The 19,824-nt window shown below is 49.3% G+C and overlaps 1 protein-coding gene across 3 annotated transcripts in view; it reads right to left on the reverse strand.

Moving 5' to 3' along the window:
* BCAR3 (BCAR3 adaptor protein, NSP family member) overlaps positions 1 to 19,824 on the reverse strand; it is a 103,691-nt gene that overhangs the window by 45,087 nt on the left and 38,780 nt on the right. Inside the window, exons 1-2 of one of the 3 annotated variants that reach the window (XM_028512955.2) lie at positions 3,633 to 4,259; positions 3,434 to 3,602 (exon numbers count right to left, since the gene is read on the reverse strand). The exons of the other annotated variants lie outside the window; for them this stretch is intronic. Coding sequence (XP_028368756.1) covers positions 3,434 to 3,517 — 84 coding nt within the window. The 5' untranslated portion in view covers positions 3,518 to 3,602; positions 3,633 to 4,259. Of the gene's footprint in view, positions 1 to 3,433; positions 3,603 to 3,632; positions 4,260 to 19,824 lie in introns of those variants that run through there. 3 annotated transcript variants of the gene reach the window in all.

The following is a 19,824-nucleotide window of genomic DNA, read 5'->3' on the forward strand; positions in this document are numbered from 1 at the left end:
GAAAACCAAGACACACACTGCTCTTTCCCAACTGAACTGCAAACTAAAGTATTAACATCTCGTCTCATTTCTGGTTTCTATGGTCTTAACATGGTGTCCTGGACAGGATACTGGGCTTGAGGCCAGAAAACCTGAATGCTGCTCCTGGTTCTCCACTAAGTGGTTCTGGTCAGGTACTGGGTTGGCCAAAAAGTCTGTTTAGTTTTTTTCTGTAAAATAAAAGACGCATTTTTCATTTTCACTGATAACTTTATTGATTTGGATATTTTGAGTATGTCGGCTGTCTCTTGCTATTGGCTTCTAGTGGGTAGAGGCTGGGAGTGCTGGTAAACATCTCCCAGTGCATAAGACAGCCCCACGGCAAAGAATTATTTGGCCAAAATGTCAATAGTACCAAGAAACTTCATAAACCATTTTTGACACTTTCGATCAGTCACAGCACTTTCTCCATACACTGCACAAATCTTTTTTTGTGTTTTAGTTGCATTTTTACCTCTCTTGGAATAATAAAGCATAATATGCTGAAAGTGTTACATATTCTCGTCCATCTTCAATATTAAAATGGTTGTACAAAAATTCATCAATTCTGATAAGTTTTTAAAAAATGCATGCTGACGTGACAGCTGTCACAATACAATCTAGCAAAACTGTTTTGAATGAAGTTAAAGACAACTAAGCATTACTAGAAGCATGATACAGAAAAAATCAAACAATTTTTTTGGCCAACTCAATAGTTCCTCTGAGCCTCAGTTTCTCTTCTGTGGAAAGGGGTGAACTCCTGCCCTGCCTGGCCTGGAGAACTGGTTTTGAGACTCCAGTGAGACAATGTGCAAAGAAATTCAGGCGACACTGGACAGACTTTTGCAAATGTGATGAAATGACACTATGACCGAATGCTTCTATGGTAAGTCCCTCCGAGGCAAGAACCGTCTATCACCCCATTCCACAGACGGCCTACACGTGGCTGTCACACTTGACATTCAGGAGCCTTGGAACTTGCATGTGCACTGCTAATGTTATAGATCAGGAATTTTTTCATTTCAAACTTTTTTCCATTGGGTATAAACAGAACATCCCTTCCTTTTCTCATTCAGGATCCAGGGGTCTTTCTGTGAAGTGACTGCCATGCAAAGCCCTTCTGGGGGCTGCAGTCCCGCCCCTCAGGGTGGCTGGGCCTGTGGTCTCCGACCCAGCTCCTCGAGGGCCGGCAACAACTGCGCCTGCTCCTTCTTCCCCTCTGTTCTCGGCCCCCCATTTAACTCCTTCCTAGGACTTCTGTAAACATGTCCATGTGAGGCCCCTGATTACATTCTAAATTCTGCAAAGTCTCTGCAAATAAGATTTTATTCCCTGCACGCACCAGTATGATTGGTCTCTTATGAAGCGAAGAAGCTTTTATATTTTTAATTTTCTTTCCACACAACAAACACTATTAATAACATTCGACTTTCTCCAGAGATGATATGGATTAGGACAAATGGAAAGTTACCATGGCTACCATAGTGTTATTTTCAGCATGAGGAATTCATGCCAGGGAAGCAGCATACATGCATGGTCGAGAACTGGAGCTTTATTTCGGCTTTGCTATCAGGCAATCAATCCCGATTTCATTTTGAAACTCTAATTGCAACGGAAACTAATTATGAGCAGCAAGACCTGAAACCCCTAATTAAAGTGGGAGCCGATAAAGTGCTGCAGGTTGTCCTGGGGCAGCGTCAGCAGGAGGGGGGCTAAGCACAGGTGGACTTTCTTCCCCAGGTGACTGAACAAAACAAGACGGGGAGACGCATCTTGAGGGTCAGTGGGGAACCGTAAGCTGGGTCTGAAGGCTTCCTTTCTGGTGCGGGAGCAGGTCAGGCCCCTCTCTGTGCAGGGAAGATGCAACAGACTGGGGCAGGGGCAGGAGCCCAGGTGGGGAGGAGGGTGTTTCTACCAACAGCCAGCCACCCAGAGTGGCTGTTGTGGGGGGAGACGCGAGGCTGAAGGGGGCAGGCCCAGCCCCATAGGCTCCTGTGTCTTTCTGCAAGAGCCTCGGAGGACGGATCGGCAGAGCAGCAGGGGCAGCCAAACAGAATCTTGTCACTCAGGCCCAGATATTTATGGGCTGTTTTCCTCACATACCAGATGCTGAGTCACACTTTTCTGAATTAGCAGGAGTTGGCTTATGAAAGAACTTCTATTGGAGTAAAGACCTACTGCCAATCCCTGAAGTGCACGCTTCCCTTGGGACCTCCCGGCCCGTCTCTGACAGCGTCCAAACCCTGCTAATGGCATGACTTCATCCGCCCCACGCCAGAGCGATCCATTTTTAGGCCAGAAACCACATGGTCCTCACATCACCCGACTGGGCTCCAGGATAGGAAGGGACTCTTAAATCAGGGAGAGAACACTTTTAACCAATGATCAATTCCTCCCCCTCCCCCTTGACAAAGAGACAAAAACGAACTTTGCTCTTTGGTCAGAAAGCCACTATGAACACTGCAACAGGGCGGTAAAATTAGAAGTGCATCCTCTTCTTGTTCAGTGTATATTTTTGTACAGAGGAGTCTTTCTCCTTTTAACGAGTTTTCCTGAAAGTTGTTCTCAAAGCCGTACTGAGAAGAAAGAAGCAGAATAACCCTGTCGCAGCTTTTTCAACAGCCCGGGACAGATCAGTCCCTCCGGAGCAGGAGCTCCGCGCTGGGCTGGGAAGAATTCCTTCAGAGCTCTCAGCCTCCTGTTTCCCACGGCTCAGTGAGGTCCACAGTTCTGCCGGGGCAGGCAGCATTTTCCAAGGCAGAAAAACCTCAAATCAGCGAGAGCCCATATAAATCTTAATTCTTAGTGTCGTCACAAGTGGGCAACACAGAACACAGGCCTCATCTTGAGTTAGTCAAATGAGGTTTTTTGAACATTTTCAGTGAAACAGAGTGTTGACATGTTATGCAAAACCTATGGTGCTGGTCTTGTAACAAAGATTAAAAATGGGAGCAGTAAAAGGCAATTCTGAATACGGAAATGTTGGGAGGCCCAGCTGCAACGTGAAGGGAGCTATCTGGCAGTTTCTCTACATTATATATGTTGCTGACATAATGGACCAGCAGGTTAAGTGGAGAGAGGCGCTCAGCCACCTCACATCCATCATGAACAAGGGGAGAGAGAGACAAAGAGAAAGAAGAGAAACAGCTTAATCTTATTGAGCTCCTATGGAATAAAATTTCAGCGCAAGGAGACTGAAAGTGTCCTGAAACACAGATTGTCATCTCAAAACACAGATTCTGCGTCCAGGGGAGGCACGCTGGCAGGGGTTATGAAGGTCCGTCGGTCAGAGGAGGTGCCTCTGTGTTCGCGGCCAGCAGGCAGGCTGCAAACTTTCTCAGTGCCTTTCAGAAAACCAATGCTTTCAAGACCCCAAAAGAATTTCAGATGCACCTTCTCCCCAAACCACACCTACCTTGACTCCAAGGAAAGACTTGCGGTGGTAGAAGCAGCACAGAGCTGCCGAGAGTGCGTGGAAGGCATTGCATTCTTTAGGCATCTTTCCGTCTCAGTCCCTGGACCACACACTTACTTTAGGGTTAAAAGAAAGGGGGCTCGGGGCATCAGCCCCAGTCCCTCAGGGGCAGCTGCGCTGCGTGAGCCCGCCTGGACTCCGGCAGCCAGGGGAGTGAGCCAGCTCCTTCTCCCAGGCCAGGCTGGGACTTTTCCCCTCCGCTGAAGCCAATACGATCCACTCGCTCAATTCTGGCAGGCTGGTGTCCAGCCTGCCATGCACACGCTGCCAGAAATTCTCATGTGACCAGGCTTGCTTTCTGATGAAATTCTAACCTCTCTTAGAGGAGGCTTTGGGCTTCAGCTGTCCCTTCCATGTAGAGACCCCGCAGAAATCATTAGCCCCTCAGGCAGCCTTTCCTTCCCAGGGCTGAAGGCACCAGGAACCTGCTCCTAGAGGCTTTGTCTGTCTGCTTGTCACCCCGGCACCTGGGGGTTAATGAAGCACATCACACCACCTTGCGATGAGACAGAGGCTCCTTTGAGAAAAGGACCTAAAGGTGACCTGGGTGTGACTTTCCCCTAGGAGCTATCCTAGAAGTCCTAAGAAACCCAGGCAGGACCTCTGTCTCCACTCTCCCAGGCCACCCCAGAGCTGTTTATTTTTCATTAGGATGCCCCTGGCAGCCAGCTTGCCACTGATAACGCTGGCACAGCCCTCGCTACTGGCAAAGCAATACTGCCTTTTGGTGTTTAATTAGCAAGTCTGTCAGCAAACAGCCTGGGCGCCCTGTGCCCACCCCACCTGGCGTGCAGTCTATTGGGAGGACGGGGGACAGGCTCTTCTATAGACTCTTCTGACACAACTGTTTGTCTCCCTCCCCTCCTTCACCTTACGCACTTCACTTCAATTGCCCACTCTGCTTAACGCAGACCCAGCACTTGAATCTCATATCCAACCTGGCCAAGTTCATCTCTTCCTGGCTAAGATGCTGTCACCCTTACCAAGAGCCTCATAACACCTTAAGGGCAAAGTAATTGCCTTTCTTCTTTCATTCTAGAAAGTGGATGCTCAGTGGTTCTGAGTTTTGTTTTGTTTTATCAAACTCAGGTTTCTGCCTGTAGCTCTTCCTTTCTTACTTTTCCAAAAAGTAACTTCCTGTGGCTCTGGCCACTGAAAAATGGAATGTGTCCTGAAGCTCGCTAAAACTCCACACAGGCAGAAACTTGCAACAAGGAAGAAGCAGAACCTAATCTGTCCAGAAAGGAACAACACGAGATGAGGCAGGAGGGAGGTATGAAAAGTATCCAATGGGATTAGTGTCAAATACTTAGGAGGCCTCGGCCTTTGGACCAGGTCGAGTCGGCCTGTAAAAACAGGGAACTGTTTGCTCAGTGCCTGGTGAGCAGCTTCTGTGCCTACGTGAGAGCTGTGGGCGGAGACGGGGATTGGGGTCTCCCCGCAGCTGACGCAGGGGTCGGCCTGCGAAGGTTCTACCCCGCAGGGAGAACCGGGCCAACTTCCTTTCTGCTCTCTCCCTCGCTCTTCCTCCTCTGTGGTTCTGGAGGTCGGGTGTGCAGTCCTTGGAACTCCCCGGCCCTGGGAAGGCCCCTGAGAACATGGAAGTAAGTACCAAGGGCGGTAGAACTCATGGTTGGTTGGTTGGTTGGTTGTTTTTTCAGTTGAAGGGCCCTTAAGATGGTCAGTAGATGGGCTGATACTGCCCTCCGAGGTCCTGGACTGTATCCACGAGGAAGCGTGCCTCTGCCCTCATTCCTATTTGATGAGCAGCCAGGGCCCGTGACCTCAGCAGCTTTGTGGGGATGACTCATCCATCAGGCCAATGGCCACCAGGTAAGGGCCTGTTTTCCACCAGCTATTTCCCTTTCCCCCAGGCTAAGAAAGTCCCAGGTGGCTAAAAAACCACTACCCCCAGCCTCAGAAAAAGGAGAAAAGCAGCTCCTTCACTTTTGCACAGAAATTCCATGACATTAGCCAGCAAAAAGCCTTTGAATTCCAATACCCTACCCCCAGAAAACATGAATGGAGTGCATTCCTGCAAGAAAATATGCAAATAACGCAAGCATGTAAGTTACCTGGAATGATGAAGGCAAGTGCTCCAGGGCCAGAGTAAAAGCAAAACAAGCAAAGGTCAGGGTGGCACTGCAGCCCCGGCGACGAGGCTTTCCCTGCTTACTCCCAGAAATGCCCCCCAATTGCCCCCAAAACTGGTTCCATCAGGATTAAAGAATAGGCTAATCTTATTAAGTAGCTGTTTCTTAACCTCTTTTATTTTTTTGCCACACCAAAAATAATTTCTGATGCAACATTCAAGGGTTTTAATCAATTTTCTCCCAAAATGGCAGGAGAGAGACTAAAATAACCTGTCATGATTGCAACCAAAGATGATAACTGCGTGAATTTGTGAAGTGCCCTTCACTCACTTGTTATGCTTTTAAATGTCTCCCATCCACACTGATCAACGCCCCCCCCCCCCTCCCCACAATGGTTATTCTATTCTTATACAAAGAAACAGAGGGCCAGAACGGCGTGTCACTCAGCAGAGAACAAAGGACCAGGGACTCCAGCCTGGGACTGCGGAACCTGGTGTCTGGTCACATGGAAACACAGGTAAGAGATTGTTAACGTCTTATAATTGAACCTATCACTCACACAGCCCGTGAAAAGGGGCAGCGATCACTCTCTGATGACTTAGTGCATGTGCTTTAGGACTAGTCAAATCTGGACTCAGGGTTTTCCAGACACCATGCCCTTCTGGGGACAGGGCTCAGTGTCATGGATGCAACTCCAGGACGGATGGACAGAGGGGCTGTGACAGCAGCACCGAGCCGTGGAAAAGCTCCGTGCTCTCGAGCGCCCCTGCCCCCACCACCTGGGAGGCCCACTGCTCTGCACCAAAGGAAACACCTGTGACAACAGCCAGGGCTGGGCAGCCAGTGGACCCTTGAAGGAAATCCCCATCCCCTCAGGTCAAATGTTGCCACCGGCTCTGGGGAGAGAGTCGAAGCTGGCGGGAGGAAGGCTCCTGCACAAGCATTGCCTTCAGTGCCGTTTTTCCTTGGGTAGCCCTATACTAACCTGCCCTACACAGTAACCATGGTAACAGGAGCTGCCTGCCAGCCATATTTCACAGACACATGCTCCCTGTCGGCAGCATCCCTTGGGCTAAGAGAGGCTGAAAGTGAGTTCAAAGTCTCTCTCCCAAAATGCCACAATCCCTGCTAGGTTGGGCTCCCGGTGTGGCGGACCTGCTCTTGGCGATGGCATGGGGGGAGAGGCCTGTGCGGAGAACGTGCCTACCAGGCGTCTGCTTTCCCCTGGTCCAGGGCAGCCGAGAACACAAATGCCCATATCCCCCACTCCCCTTCCCAAGGCTGGCTCCAAATCAAGGCGTTGGGCCTTACATGCAGCGAGGTTCTCTGGGTTATTGTCAAGCAGCCCTGGGGACAGTGGCACTGCCCATGGTGGGCGGCAGGCTGTGACCAGAGAGCACAGGTCCGGGGCTGCAAGTGCTGGCTCGTCCCTGCCTACGGGGACTCACTCAGTCGTCGGTGAGCACCGGTCGGTCGTCATGGCCAAAGCAGCCCAGCCTCGCAGTAACCACTGAGACTGCCTCTCCAGAAAGACGGATCTTTCCTGGCTTTTTGTCTTTACTAAACCCCAGCGACTGGGCTCGGGGAACAAAGACAGCTTTAATGAGACAGGGAGGGAGGCCAGTGCTGTTTCTCCTGGTGCCCTAGGAAGCAGGGAAGGAAGATCAGGAACAACTCCTAAATCTCTGAGGACGCCCTCTGCGGGCTCCGCAAGGACCTGGGAAGCTGAGGGCCAGAGAAGGGGCACATCTATCAGCAACCCTGCTTCCCAGAGCTCCCCAGTCACCTGGCCTGTCCGAGAGCCTCTGTGCTCAGTAAACCAGGGGTCAGGGGGTGGGGGGGGGTGCTCAGTGTCTGAGAGCACACACCCTCCTGTAACAGGCGACTGGGCTGGGGGAGCAGAGCTGGAAACCGTGAGAATGAGGAGAGGCCTTTGGGGATGAGGTCACCTCCTCACATCAGGCTCAGTAGCTACAAAGCTGTCTGAGACAGCTCAACACATTTTTCTGTATGCAAATGTGATTTCTTCCTTGCTCCAAAAAGGAATGCCAACGGGACTCGGAGAGAGGAGGGCAGGAAAGGCAGGCCCAGCTCTCTGGGCCCCTTAGTGGACTGCTGTGGCCCAGACGCTGGCAGCGCTGGCACACACGGAGAGTGTGTTTACGAGGGTGCACACATCTCGGTCTGACAGTGCCCCCCAGCCCTCGAGGGGACAGAGGAGCGTGGCTGCGAGACGGGCTCGTCCGGAACGATGTTGATCTGCCCGGCACATAAACAAGAAGACGAAGAACTCACAAACAGGTTTCTCTCTACCGGGTCTTCTGTCCTCCCACAAATTTGTTCCTCTAATTAGCTATTAAAATTGTGTAACTGACAATGTGAAGCAAAATTAGGTGAGCACCCAGCCCTGGCTTTGCATTCTTGCACTGTCACATACAATTTCATCTCACACATCCCCCTGACCATCACCATTTCCTGGTGTCACCCTAGAAATCCTGCATTGTACAAGCTCCGGTTCCTGCTTCTAGGATTAAGCTGAAATGAAAAGAATGTGCATGGGGCGTAATTCCAACCTCCCAAACAGCACTCAGACTTACTGGTGGTCTCAGCCTTCTCTGAGAGCCTATGAAAATCACAGGCCCTCCTCCCAGAGCAAAAGGCGCATACTGTAATGTTTTACATATAATTTCAGGGATCCCTGTGCGCCCTGCAGCCCATCCGTACACCCTGGGAGTCTGACCCACCCAAGCCGATGCGCCGCCCACCTCCCAGGCTGCCTTCTGTCCCGCACCCCCACACTGTGCAGGCACCCCACCCTGAGCAGCCATTTGTTTCTCTTGTCATCGTAGCTCCTACATTTTCTTTGCCATACACATTTCTAGATCCCCCTCCTCCCAGTCTTGGTAAGTGTGAGCTACATAAGTAACTAATAACAGTGACCCAGAGTCCCTCAGAGGCCCCTCCCATGCAGAGCGATGCACACATGGGCTGAGGGGCCCCTGCCAGGCGAGCATGGGGAAGGCTTGGCAGCGAACACCAGCTGCGCTGTCTCCCGTCTCCACTGCCACGAGCTCTCCCGCCTCACAAGCACTTCTGCAAAATGACATCTTCCAAAGCTGAGCTGCAAGACACATCTTTATGTGTCTCAAAAGCCAGGCTGAAAGGCAGCAGGGTAGAGGGAGCGCCCGGCTGGCCTCAAGCCTTCATTGCACCACCAGCAAGCCGGGTGACCTTGGGAAATTCCTTAACCTCTCGGAGCCTCAATTTGCTCCTCTGACTTGTGAGGTTTTTGTGAGCAGCAGGTGAGACAGCATAAAGAAGCTGGCACCCAACCCACAGTGGGCACTCAGCACACACGAGCTTCCTTTCCCTTTCAAAGGAGAAGGACACGCCCCGCCTGCCCCACTGCCTCCTCCTGCAGGGCACATGCCCAACTGCACCCCAAATGTCACACATCAGGCTACAGGAGCCACGCCCTGAGCCCCGGGCAGGCCCCAGCAGCACTACTGTGACTCTTGGATCTTGAAAGCCAGGGAACAATGGGGAGGAGTTTAAGAAGTCTTAAAATATTTTTTGGCCTTAAAATTTTAAGATCACATATTAAAACTGCACATAAGCTCAGATGTCTCAGATGACTTTCTACTCAAGTCTTTGCCGTGTGTGGAGCTGTTCATCCACACAGACAGCCTGTGTGTGCACAGCACCTGCCCACAGGCCTCAGGGGGTGCCGCCAGGTCTGTCCCAATTACTGAGCTCTCCACGCCCACCCTGTTCCGGCCAGTCAGACTAGGGATCCTGTGCCCCTGCCGCAGGACCTGGGTCACACCCCTTCTTTCCAGGGTCCCCACACCAAGTTGGCTGCAGGACTGGGCTTCAGCCTAGGTCCTGCCTGGATGCCCTGCCTGATGCCCCTCCCCCTGCCCAGCCCTCCAGGTTCTGGCCCCAGGACCAGATCTTCCACGTGAATCTAAAGTCCCCAGAGGACCAACTGCATGTGCCTGACTCTGTCACTGGCCCGTGTTCCTGGTCACTGATGCCAACCACTTCTAGAATTAGAACTGCGTCTGGCATGGCCCCTTGGACCCACACTGGCCCTGCCCAGTGACCCTCACTAGACCTTCTGTGTCCTCCCAGACTCGCCTCTGGCCTGAGCCACCTCCTCTCTAGCCCCCAGGGTCAGGAATTGCCGAAGTCACAGTGTAGTCTTCCACTGCCACTCCACACCTACCACCCACCTAGAAAGGTGACCAGATGTCCGAGTGGATGATGCGGGCGTGGAAGAATGCTCAAGAAAGGCAGGAACCCTGGGATGTAGGGTGGTCTGCGCCAGGGCGAGGGGGAGTCAGGACTAACTCCACCTGGTTCTGCCTTGAAAGCTTGCCTAAGTAAAACAGCAAGTGATCTTATTAATTTCTTCTTCTCTATTTTCAAGCAAATTCTAGCCGCCTGAATGAAATATTCCAGTAGGAAAGGACCCTTCTTTCATGGTTGTAAATTGATCACGAGTGCTACCATCTGAGTGACATACTGGTTAACTCTGTGCCCTGCCCAAAGGGCTGTGAGAGCGGACCTGGAGTGTTTAGCCTGGGGGCAGGGGCCGGGCGGGGTGGGGAGGGGTTGATTTTTTTGGTTTGTTTGTTTTTGTAGAGAAAGAAGTGAGGAGAGCACCCAGGTCGTCTTGGCGTGAGCAAAGACAGATGGAGCCTGCGGGCTACTTTGGACACAGTCAGGTGCAGGCAGGGCTACGGTTGGTTAGGGGAGGAGACAGACACACAGCCACCAAGGCAAGCAGTGTTCCTTTCCTTCTGCTGTCGGAGCAGCTTAAACACCTGTGAGGGGAGACGCCCTTCACCCAGCTGGCAGAAGGGCCTCGTTTGCATACAATGCTTAACATTACAACCACATGCAGAATAGCTACAAAGTGTGCCTCTGAGTAAGCCCTCCCAACCACAGACCTCAGGGATGTGTTCCCAGGGACTGCAGCAGTTGCGGAAACCTCTCCACCTTTCTGCTGGGCTGGGGGTGGGGAACAGGGCGGGAGGCTGCTGGAAGGAGCCATCACTCACCCTATAGGAAAGGTCTCCAGGAGCCAATGTTGATACAGAGCTTTCACCACAGTGTCTCATTTAGTACTCACACTAGGAGACACGTATTATTATCTCCATTACACATGCAAGATTACACAGTTCTTAGAGTTAATAATTAAAACAACTATGACTCAGAGTGGCTGGATCTATCGGATGTGATAGTGGAAGCATGGATTCCACCTGGTTGCCTGGAGCACCTTATCTTGTGCAAATCCGAAAGGCAGAATTGTGGCCGCTGCAGCAACCCCCTCCCTCCAACTGAGTATGGGTATTCTTGGCAACATGGACCGTGGGACTTATCCAAACTATCACCAGTCGGAGATCCTAGTCCATTCATTGCTGGTGGGAAAGGGCAGGGACAGATGGATGCTGAGGCCAGTGTGTGAGGAGAGCCACGATGCATCAAAACCTATAGCACTGGCAGTGGCTGGAGAGCTAAGGGACCTCCACTGTCTTAAACAGAGTCACCAACGGGACCCACCCTGCACAGGAAAAGGCAGAGGGTGTGTTGCCTGGGAAGAACCGTGTTGATTATCAGCCAGATCCTTCACTTCCTAAAGTTGCCAGCTGCCAAGCGCTATGCCACCCACAGAAGTGACACCCAGATGGTCAACACTCCTGGTGCCCAAGGTGCGAACAATAGGTTCTTTTTGTCAGCGATTCAAAGGACAGTGCCATGCCAGGGCCTGCAGTGCATGCCCAGAGGAGTGGGAGGGCTGGGTGGAGGAAAGTGAGTTACCAGGGAGAGCAGCAGGGACTCACCCCAGGCATGCCACACCGACTGCGCAGTTGGCCTACTTGTGACAACAGGTGTGGGTATTTTTCCAATGTCAAACTATAGGGGGAATCCACAGCCTCTCCGTCCCGCCCCCTCACCCCTATAACTTCCCTGTAACCATGTGGGTCTATCTGACAGTTAAACTGGGAGGCCATAGGTGTGCAGCCCATAAATAAACCAGAAGGGAGATGAACTAGAAAAAGATGAGTATAGGGCTTACAAAGATCAAAAAGAAAATATCTCTGCAAAACCTAGTATTCATATGCCAACATTTTACATATGTGCCCTGAGTAGGCAGAGACAATTAGAAAATACAGCCTAATATACTTCTGATCCTGAAAATTCAGGGGAAAATGATATAAATAGCAGAGAAACATTTTACATATAAAAGCTTTACCCCATGGCCTGAGTATTCATACTTGATGGGTATGTAAGCCAATCAGAGCACTCAACACTGAGTGGTCGAGGAGCAGTCATGTGAGCTAAGTTAGACCAATCAGACCCCTTCCCTATAAATTTTCAAACTGGAGCAGAGGGAAAGATTCCTTTTATTTTTCCCTGTTAAATTGTAAGTTAAGTAGCCTACAGCCACATGCTCCCACAACATGCAGAAGCTGGTCTGAGATAATGCAGTCGGCGTGCCGAGGGGAGGCGATGCCAGGACTGAGAGCACAGAGATGTCCTTCTTCTCCAGAACAGTCATCAACCCAGGCCACGCCACCCTGCCCTTCCCAGTCATAAATTTCCTAGCTCACATCATCAGTTTGAGAGTTTACAGGTTCATTTTATGAGTGTGAGAGTAGGTAAAACTTGAGATCAAGATACAATGCACTGGCCTAGACCAGCAGGGCTCAAGTGGTTGAGTGTCATCCCACAAAGTGAAAGATCCCCAGTTCAATTCCTGGTCAGGGCACATGCCTGGGTTGTGGGCTGATCCCTGATTGGGGCGCATATGAGAAGCACCTGATCGATGTTTCTCTCTCACATCGATGTATCTCTCCTTCTCTCCCTCCCTCCCCCTCTCTCCAAAAATAAATAAATGAAATCTTTTTAAAAAAGACATAATACATTGTGTCCAACTCTACTGGAGTTCATGTGTAAAAGATGTGATCCCTATATCCGAGAAACACTGAAAAGCAGGCAACATGAACTGATGTTACATGTACACATGGACAATACACGCCCATTAATGACAGGGTTGTGCACTCATGTTTCAGCGATGGGTGGAAACTAATGGCATTTCGCAGCCTACTCCAGGGGCATTCCATTAGAGAACGGCATCGTCTGGAGTTTTCAAGGACAGAGCAGATGTGAATATGCGTCCAGAAGGAGCGAGAGGCACTCATGGATTTGCAATGTCCTGTGCCACTGGATGGAGGTGTGAGTGCTGCTCCCATACCCAGCCCCACTCAGCCCCCTCCCAGACGAGGGGAGGCCACTAACACAGGGCTGACTCAACCCTGCCCCTCATGCAGGCAGCAGCACCACCCTAAGTTCCTGGGGGATGTTTCCAGAGGCTATGCTGCCTTATGGAAAGACAGAAAACCTGATTCCGAGGGACTGGCCAAGACAGTCCCTTCCTAAGGCCAGGTGGACTTTACCAGGTAAATTGATAACCTGGGCGGGCAATTCTTAGGACTTCTTTCTAGGGCGAGGAAAATCTGCATCGCTCCCAAAGCACATTTAGATCTTCCCAAATTTGCTCCTTATAGTCTGCGGGCAGACATGGGCTGGAAGCAAGCCTGGTGCCCGGATTCTCATTCCGCGTGGCCCAATGGGACCTCCTTCACTCACTGCTATTGCTCCGTTTACTCCAGCGAGGAACCTGGCTCCATCGCTGCCTTCCAGCACCCACTAGAGAAGCGCTCATTAAAGTGAGCTCTGTCGCTGTCTGTTGGCCTCAGGGCCCATGTCTCATTCATCGCCACCTTCCAACGCCCAGAAGAATGCCTGAACAGGAGAGGGGCCAGCGACTGTTTGGAGATAGCACGGGGATTCTCAAAAAACACTTGGAAGTAGTTTGTACAGAAAGCGTGCTTTCATATTTCTAGGCAAAGGCTTCTTACTCATCTTATTTGCAAAAAGAGAGGGGCCTCCCCCCTCAAATAGCGAAGAACCGCGAAGGCGTGAGACATGACTTGGCATGAGGGGCCTGGTCTTCACTGGGTGAGCCAGCCTTGCCACCCCAGCACCTGAATTCAGGGTGGCTCCCTCTTCAGTGCTCAGAAGTACCCACTCTCTCAACTGTGCGCAGCCTGGGCTCCCAAGTGGGAGGAAGCTCCGCGGACACAGTGGTTCTTAAGTCCCACCGCCTGCGCTCTGCACGAGCTGCCCTTGAGTGCTCTGAAAGCTGGGAGAGACGAGGATGTGGGCCTGTTCTGCTGAGGCTCTTGCCATAAACACCAAGAGAAGACAGAGGGAAAGAGCCTGGGCCATCACAGACTGGGCTGGGCCACTCAGACCCTTCGAGAAACACCCACCTGGGCCTGGGAAAAGGAAGCATCCAATTGGAGACTAGTGGCCACAGGAAACAGTCCACCCGCTTCATCATTTCTTCTGCACAAAAAGCTCTTTTGAGAGTGTGAATGGAGGCTTTATGCAGTAAGTTCTCGTCCACAGGCTAATAAACATGTGAAATGGCCTCTCAGACCAGGTTCCTGAAGCCTGGACACTGAGGTCATTCAAGAAACAATTAGATGCCATCTGGAGAGAGCTGGGACTCTAAAGGAAATTGCCTCGAAGGGCCAAACAGCATGTTTTCATTCCCAAAGTCTGACACATCCTTATCCTCACTGACATAAAGGACGCATGGAGCTCAGCCAGCTAATCCACGCTGGGAGCACAAATGGGCAAACGCAGCAGCAATTAATACTTCAGCTTAAGGATCAGGAGAGCGTTAATTCTCCACCCGCCCCAAGTAGATGCCTCCCTCGACTGCACTTTCCCATCCAGGCTGAGCCTCTGTGCCATAAACCAGGCCTTGGCCTCACCAAGCTTGGGGTTTTCATGGTTTTAATATAAAACAATCAGAGCAGAACAGCGACTGCTTCAGGCCCAGCTCTTTACGGCACATAGTGAGCCGTAAAAATGACCTGGTCGTACAAAACAGTGTTTCCTGGGGCTTCACAAGCCACTCGATTGCAAAGACCAGGCTCGCCACAGAGAATTCTTATTTCCAAGCTAGAGTCTCAAGGTTTTCTTGTTTTTAAATAAAAATTGAGTGTCTCTTTTAATTAGTAATCAGTATCCTTAGATGCAAATGCAATGGTTGAGCAAGCTAGTTTAAAAAATATACTTAGCTAGAGAATAATATACAGACTTAGGTAAACAGGAGGCAGTGATTTCTGTTCTAAGTGTTTCTGCAGCTTCCTCACAGCTGTCATGGAGCCGGAGACCCTCCAGGACACGGTGCTCCAAGTGTGGCCAGCGGCCCGGGGCCTTCCAGGGAGTCCCTGGGGTCACAGCTATGTTCATAACACTACAGAGACATTCTCGGCCTGTCTCACTGGGCTGACAGTTGCACTGATGGGAAAAAGTGACGATGGGTAAAACTGCTGGGATCTTAGCACCAAGCTAGGGAGGGGCACCAAACTGGGTAAGTAGTCATTGCATTTATTGACCACCATATTTTTTTAAAATTTTGTTTATTATTATTATTTTTTTAGAGAGAGGGGAAGGGAGGGAGAAAGAGAGGGCGAGAAACATTGACATGTGAGAGAAACAGTGATCGGTTGCCTCTTACACGCCCTCAGCTGGGAACCTGGCCCACAACCCAGGCATGTGCCTTGACTGGGAATTGAACCAGCAACCTTTCCATCCACAGGCCAGCTCTCAATCTACTGAGCCACACCAGCCAGGGCAAAAATTTATTTTTAAATATTAAAAAAATTAAAAATGTATGTCTTTTAAAAACTACCAGCTGCACCTCAGAAGTCCCTGGTGAGGCAGTAAGAATTACTCACTTAATCACGTCTCTCCGCTGCTCTGTGTGAGAGGCAGGAAGCACACACACATAGCATTTCTCGTGCATCCCCGAGCACACAGCCGAGCACACAGCCGTCTCCCGGGAAAGGAAATGCGCAGCTAAACTGTGAGCTCAGCTAGCTGCTTTTTCATGAACACCATTTTCACCTCAAAGAATGTCTGACACATGATTGCTCAGACATGGGTATTTATTTGGCATGCATTTGCCAAAAAATGAACAAAGTGAGCCTGTCACTTCAAGGGAAACAACTGTCAGTATTTGTTGCCAATGATAAACTTGAACTTTCAACTGGAAATTAAATTTGGGGAAACCTGTGTTCGCCACCATGAGTTTGACAGCTTCCCGATACTTTCACGATTTTTCTGATGTGTAGGGATAGTAGCGAATGTGAGTCTTTGATACTGTAGAGTGAAGCATGCTAACATTCGAAAGACCTGAATAACTCAGTAGACCAATATTTTTGAAATGACTGATGCACAATGGTACAAAATCACACGTGGGTAAAAGATCCATTGAAACTGCCAGATGGACTAGTAGATTTTTAAGGGAACAGAGTAAGAAAAAAGAAAGTTCATTGATGTGGTTTCAGATTCCACATTGCAATTAGCCTTTATAAAACTACAACTTTTTAGTATGACCTCAAAGGAGTTATATCTTTAATCATCTGAAAAGTCTATTAAAGTATTTCTCCTGGGGGGTTCAGGCATGGGTGAAATGGGTGAAGGCGGTCAGAAGGCTCAGATTTCCAGTCGGAAACGAGTGAGTCACGGGAATGTAGTGTTCAGCACGGCGACCACAGTTAATAGCACTGCACTGTGTATTTGAGAGCAGCTGGGAGAGTGGGGCTTGAAAGCTCTCATCACAAGAAAAACAAATGTTTGTAACTATGTGTGGTGACGGACGTTAAGTGGACTTACTGTGGTGATCATTTGCAATATGTACAAATATTGAGTCATCACACTTTATACCTGAAACTAACATAATGTTATGCCAACTCTACTTTAGTACAGAAATATTCTTCCCTTCTTAAACTACATATCCCGTGCAAAGCCTGACTGTCTTCAGACTTCAAACAGACTGAAGGCGGATATGAGAGTCGAGCTGCATCCCTTCAGACGAGACGCTGCAGAGGTGCGCACAGATGCAGAACAATGCCATTCTCCTCGCTAAATTTTGTCTCAGAAGATTACTATTTTTCATAAAAATTGCTATTTATAGTTACCTGATGGGTTTATTGTTAGGAGAAACTAAATATTAAAACTCCCATGTTCTAAGTTCTACTACAATAAACCAATAACTAAAACTCACATGGCAAGAGCTCTTTTGAGGCCCTTAATTTTTAAGAGTGAAGAGGGATCTCAAGAGCAAAGAGATCAAGAACGTCTGCTCTGACATGTCTAAGCTGCTTGTTTTTTTTTTTTTAAAGATTTTATTTATTTATTTTTAGAGAGAGAAGGGAGGGAGAGAGAGAGAGAGAGAGACATCAATGTGCGGTTGCTGGGGGTTATGGCCTGCAACCCAGGAATGTACCCTGGCTGGGAATCGAACCTGGGACACTTTGGTTCCCAGCCCGAGCTCAATCCACTGAGCTACGCCAGCCAGGGCTAAGCTGCTTGTTTTACACAAGTTTGACTGAGCCATAGTTCTTAGCATCACCTATGGAGCAGACTAAGGCATTTAAATAAGGAGGTGCTTTTATTTTTATAAGTAACTATCATAAAAGCACTGATGCTTATTAGAGATAATATGGAAACTGAGAGAAATGTGAAGAACGAAACAAAAACTCCTTAGTTGCCAGGCAGTTGACTTTGACCTACTACCCCACCCTCGGTAGTTCTCCCATAGTTTCCACCCCACAGAAGTTCCCACACATGTGTGCACCAGCCACCTGTGTAGAAGGCCACGCCGTCTGTCCAGCGCAGTGCTCCACTCCTCTTGCTCCCACCCCGCACCCCGTCCACCAGGAAATCCTGATGGCTCTGCCATCGTATTATATACCCTGAATCCCCTTTCTTCACCACCCGTCTGCTACCACAGGTCCAAACTATCGTCAGCTCTCATCTGGACAGCCACAATGGCCTCCCTGAGGCTCTCCCTGTGCCCAGCCGTGGGCTAGCAGCCAGAAGCCAAAGTGATCCTGAGATGCTCCCCATCTCCCTCTGTAGGTCAGTGTCCTTACTCAGACACAGCAGCCCCATGCAGTCTGCCTCATTCCCTCTTCCCCACGCTCTTACACCAGCTCCCACCACTCTTGCTCAAGTCCACCCGCTCCAGCCACTCCGGCCTCAGAGTTGTTCCTGAGTGGAAGAGGTGAACTCTAGCTTCGTGGCCTTGCTCTGTGCTTTTCTCTTTAGACAACACCCTCGACTTGCCCCTCCACTCAAAAGCCACCTTTTCTGTGAGGCCTTGCCTGGCTACCCTATTAAAAATTTAAGGCTCCCTCACCCCAACATTTTGTGGTTCCTTTCCCTGATGCATCCCTCCTGCTTAGCACTCATCATTGCCTCATGTGGTTTACTTGATTGTCTTCCTTATCTTCTCACTCCTCCACCTCAAAATAAAAGATCCACAGAGGCAGGGACATTGTTTTGTCCACTGCTGTATCCTTAGCTCCTAGAACAGTGACCAGCAGAGGGCAGATACTCAAAAAATATTTGTTAAATTACTATGGCATATAAAACAAACATGACTATATTTGTTAAGTAACCGCAAAACTGTTTTTGATAAGAAAACATTAAGAAGAACCCATATGTCAGTAGGGAATTGGTTAAATATAATTGTATCTTACACATTGTAATACTGGATAGCCATTCAAAAGAAAGGTAGACCTAGTTATTTAACATGAAGTCCAATGAAAACAAGCAAGTTGCACAGCAATATGTAGTTATATATTATTTTTTTTATCAATCAATCAATACAATTGTTCCCCAACTCAGCCTTCTTGATCTAACAGTTGGACCCTCTCAGATCTCCCAGGAGCACCTGAAGCTTCCTCACTTCCTCACTGTCTCTCCACTCAGGAAATACCTGAGCACCTGCTCCTCCTGCAGGGCGTCTCCCGGGCTCCGTCCTGCCCGGCCAGCCCGGGTGCAGCGCCCCACAGGCAGGGGTCTTCCCGGGGAGTCTCTAGCATGTCGGTGATGTCTTCGACCTCACCCAGTGTCAGCCTCCTTCCTGTCACGCTATCATTTTTTTTGGTTGTCAAATCACAATTCAAATAAAATTTTTCAAAGGAAACTTCTTGTTTACCACAGGTAAAACTTCAAACCAACATCAACCCCCTACAAAATCTACATATGCGTATCACAGCATCTTAAACCTTTTTGTCCAAGAATGTTAGACAATAATTCTAATGCCTTGAAAATTTTAATGTCTTATATGAAGTCAATAAAAACCACTTGCATTTTTGTACACTTTAAACACAGCTCTCAGTTCTGAAGTTGTAAATATAACACTATTATTATACATTTACTGTTAAAAGCTCCCAGAATATTTAGAAACCGAATAGTAGTTAAATGTTGCACTGTTGTGACATTTGATGGCCACTAGAGGGCAGGGCTTAACAGCAAATGCTTCCGATGCTTAAAAAGCCTAGAGACTGAAGAATTACTGGGACCCCATAACAAGATCTGCACCCCTATGTTCATTGCAGCGCTATTTACAATAGCCACGATTTGGAAGCAGCCCAAGTTCCCATCAGTAGACGACTGAATAAAGAAGCTGTGGCACATTTACACAATGGAATACTGCTCAGCTGTAAAAAAGAAAAAGGGGGAATTTTACCCTTTGAGACAGCATGGATGGACCTGGAGAATATTATGCTAAGTGAAACAGGCCAGTCAGAGAAAGACAAATACCATATGATTTCTCTTACATGTGTAATGCAATGAACAAAATAAACTAACAAACAAAACAGAAACAGAATTAATTATAGATACGTAGAGCAGACTGACCACTGTCAGAGGGGAGGGGGTTGGAGACTAGGTGAAAAAGGTGAAGGGGTTAAACAAAAAATAAGTATGAAACAGACACACAGACAACAGGGTGGTGATTACCGGGGGGAGGGGGTGGGGAGGTGGAAGAGGGCAAGGGCGGGACAGACGGTGGTGGAAAGAGACCTGGCTGTGGGTGGTGAGCGCACAATATGGTGCGCAGGTGTGGGTTGCAGAGTGGTGCACTTGAAACCCGTGGGGTTTTATTAACCACTGTCAGCCCAATACATTCAATTTAAAAGAAGATCTCCTGAGGGATTGAAGGGTCTGAGCCATAGAGGTTGCTGTAAGTACACTTTTTAAAGTGCACATCTCTGCCTAAACGTGTGAATATTTAAGATGCCAACAGTGGTCTCAGAGTTTTTGTTTGATGCCAGATTGGTAAGAGAAGGTAGA

This window comes from Phyllostomus discolor, chromosome 5 (genome assembly GCF_004126475.2).
Source record: "Phyllostomus discolor isolate MPI-MPIP mPhyDis1 chromosome 5, mPhyDis1.pri.v3, whole genome shotgun sequence".
In the NCBI taxonomy this organism is placed as follows: domain Eukaryota; kingdom Metazoa; phylum Chordata; class Mammalia; order Chiroptera; family Phyllostomidae; genus Phyllostomus; species Phyllostomus discolor.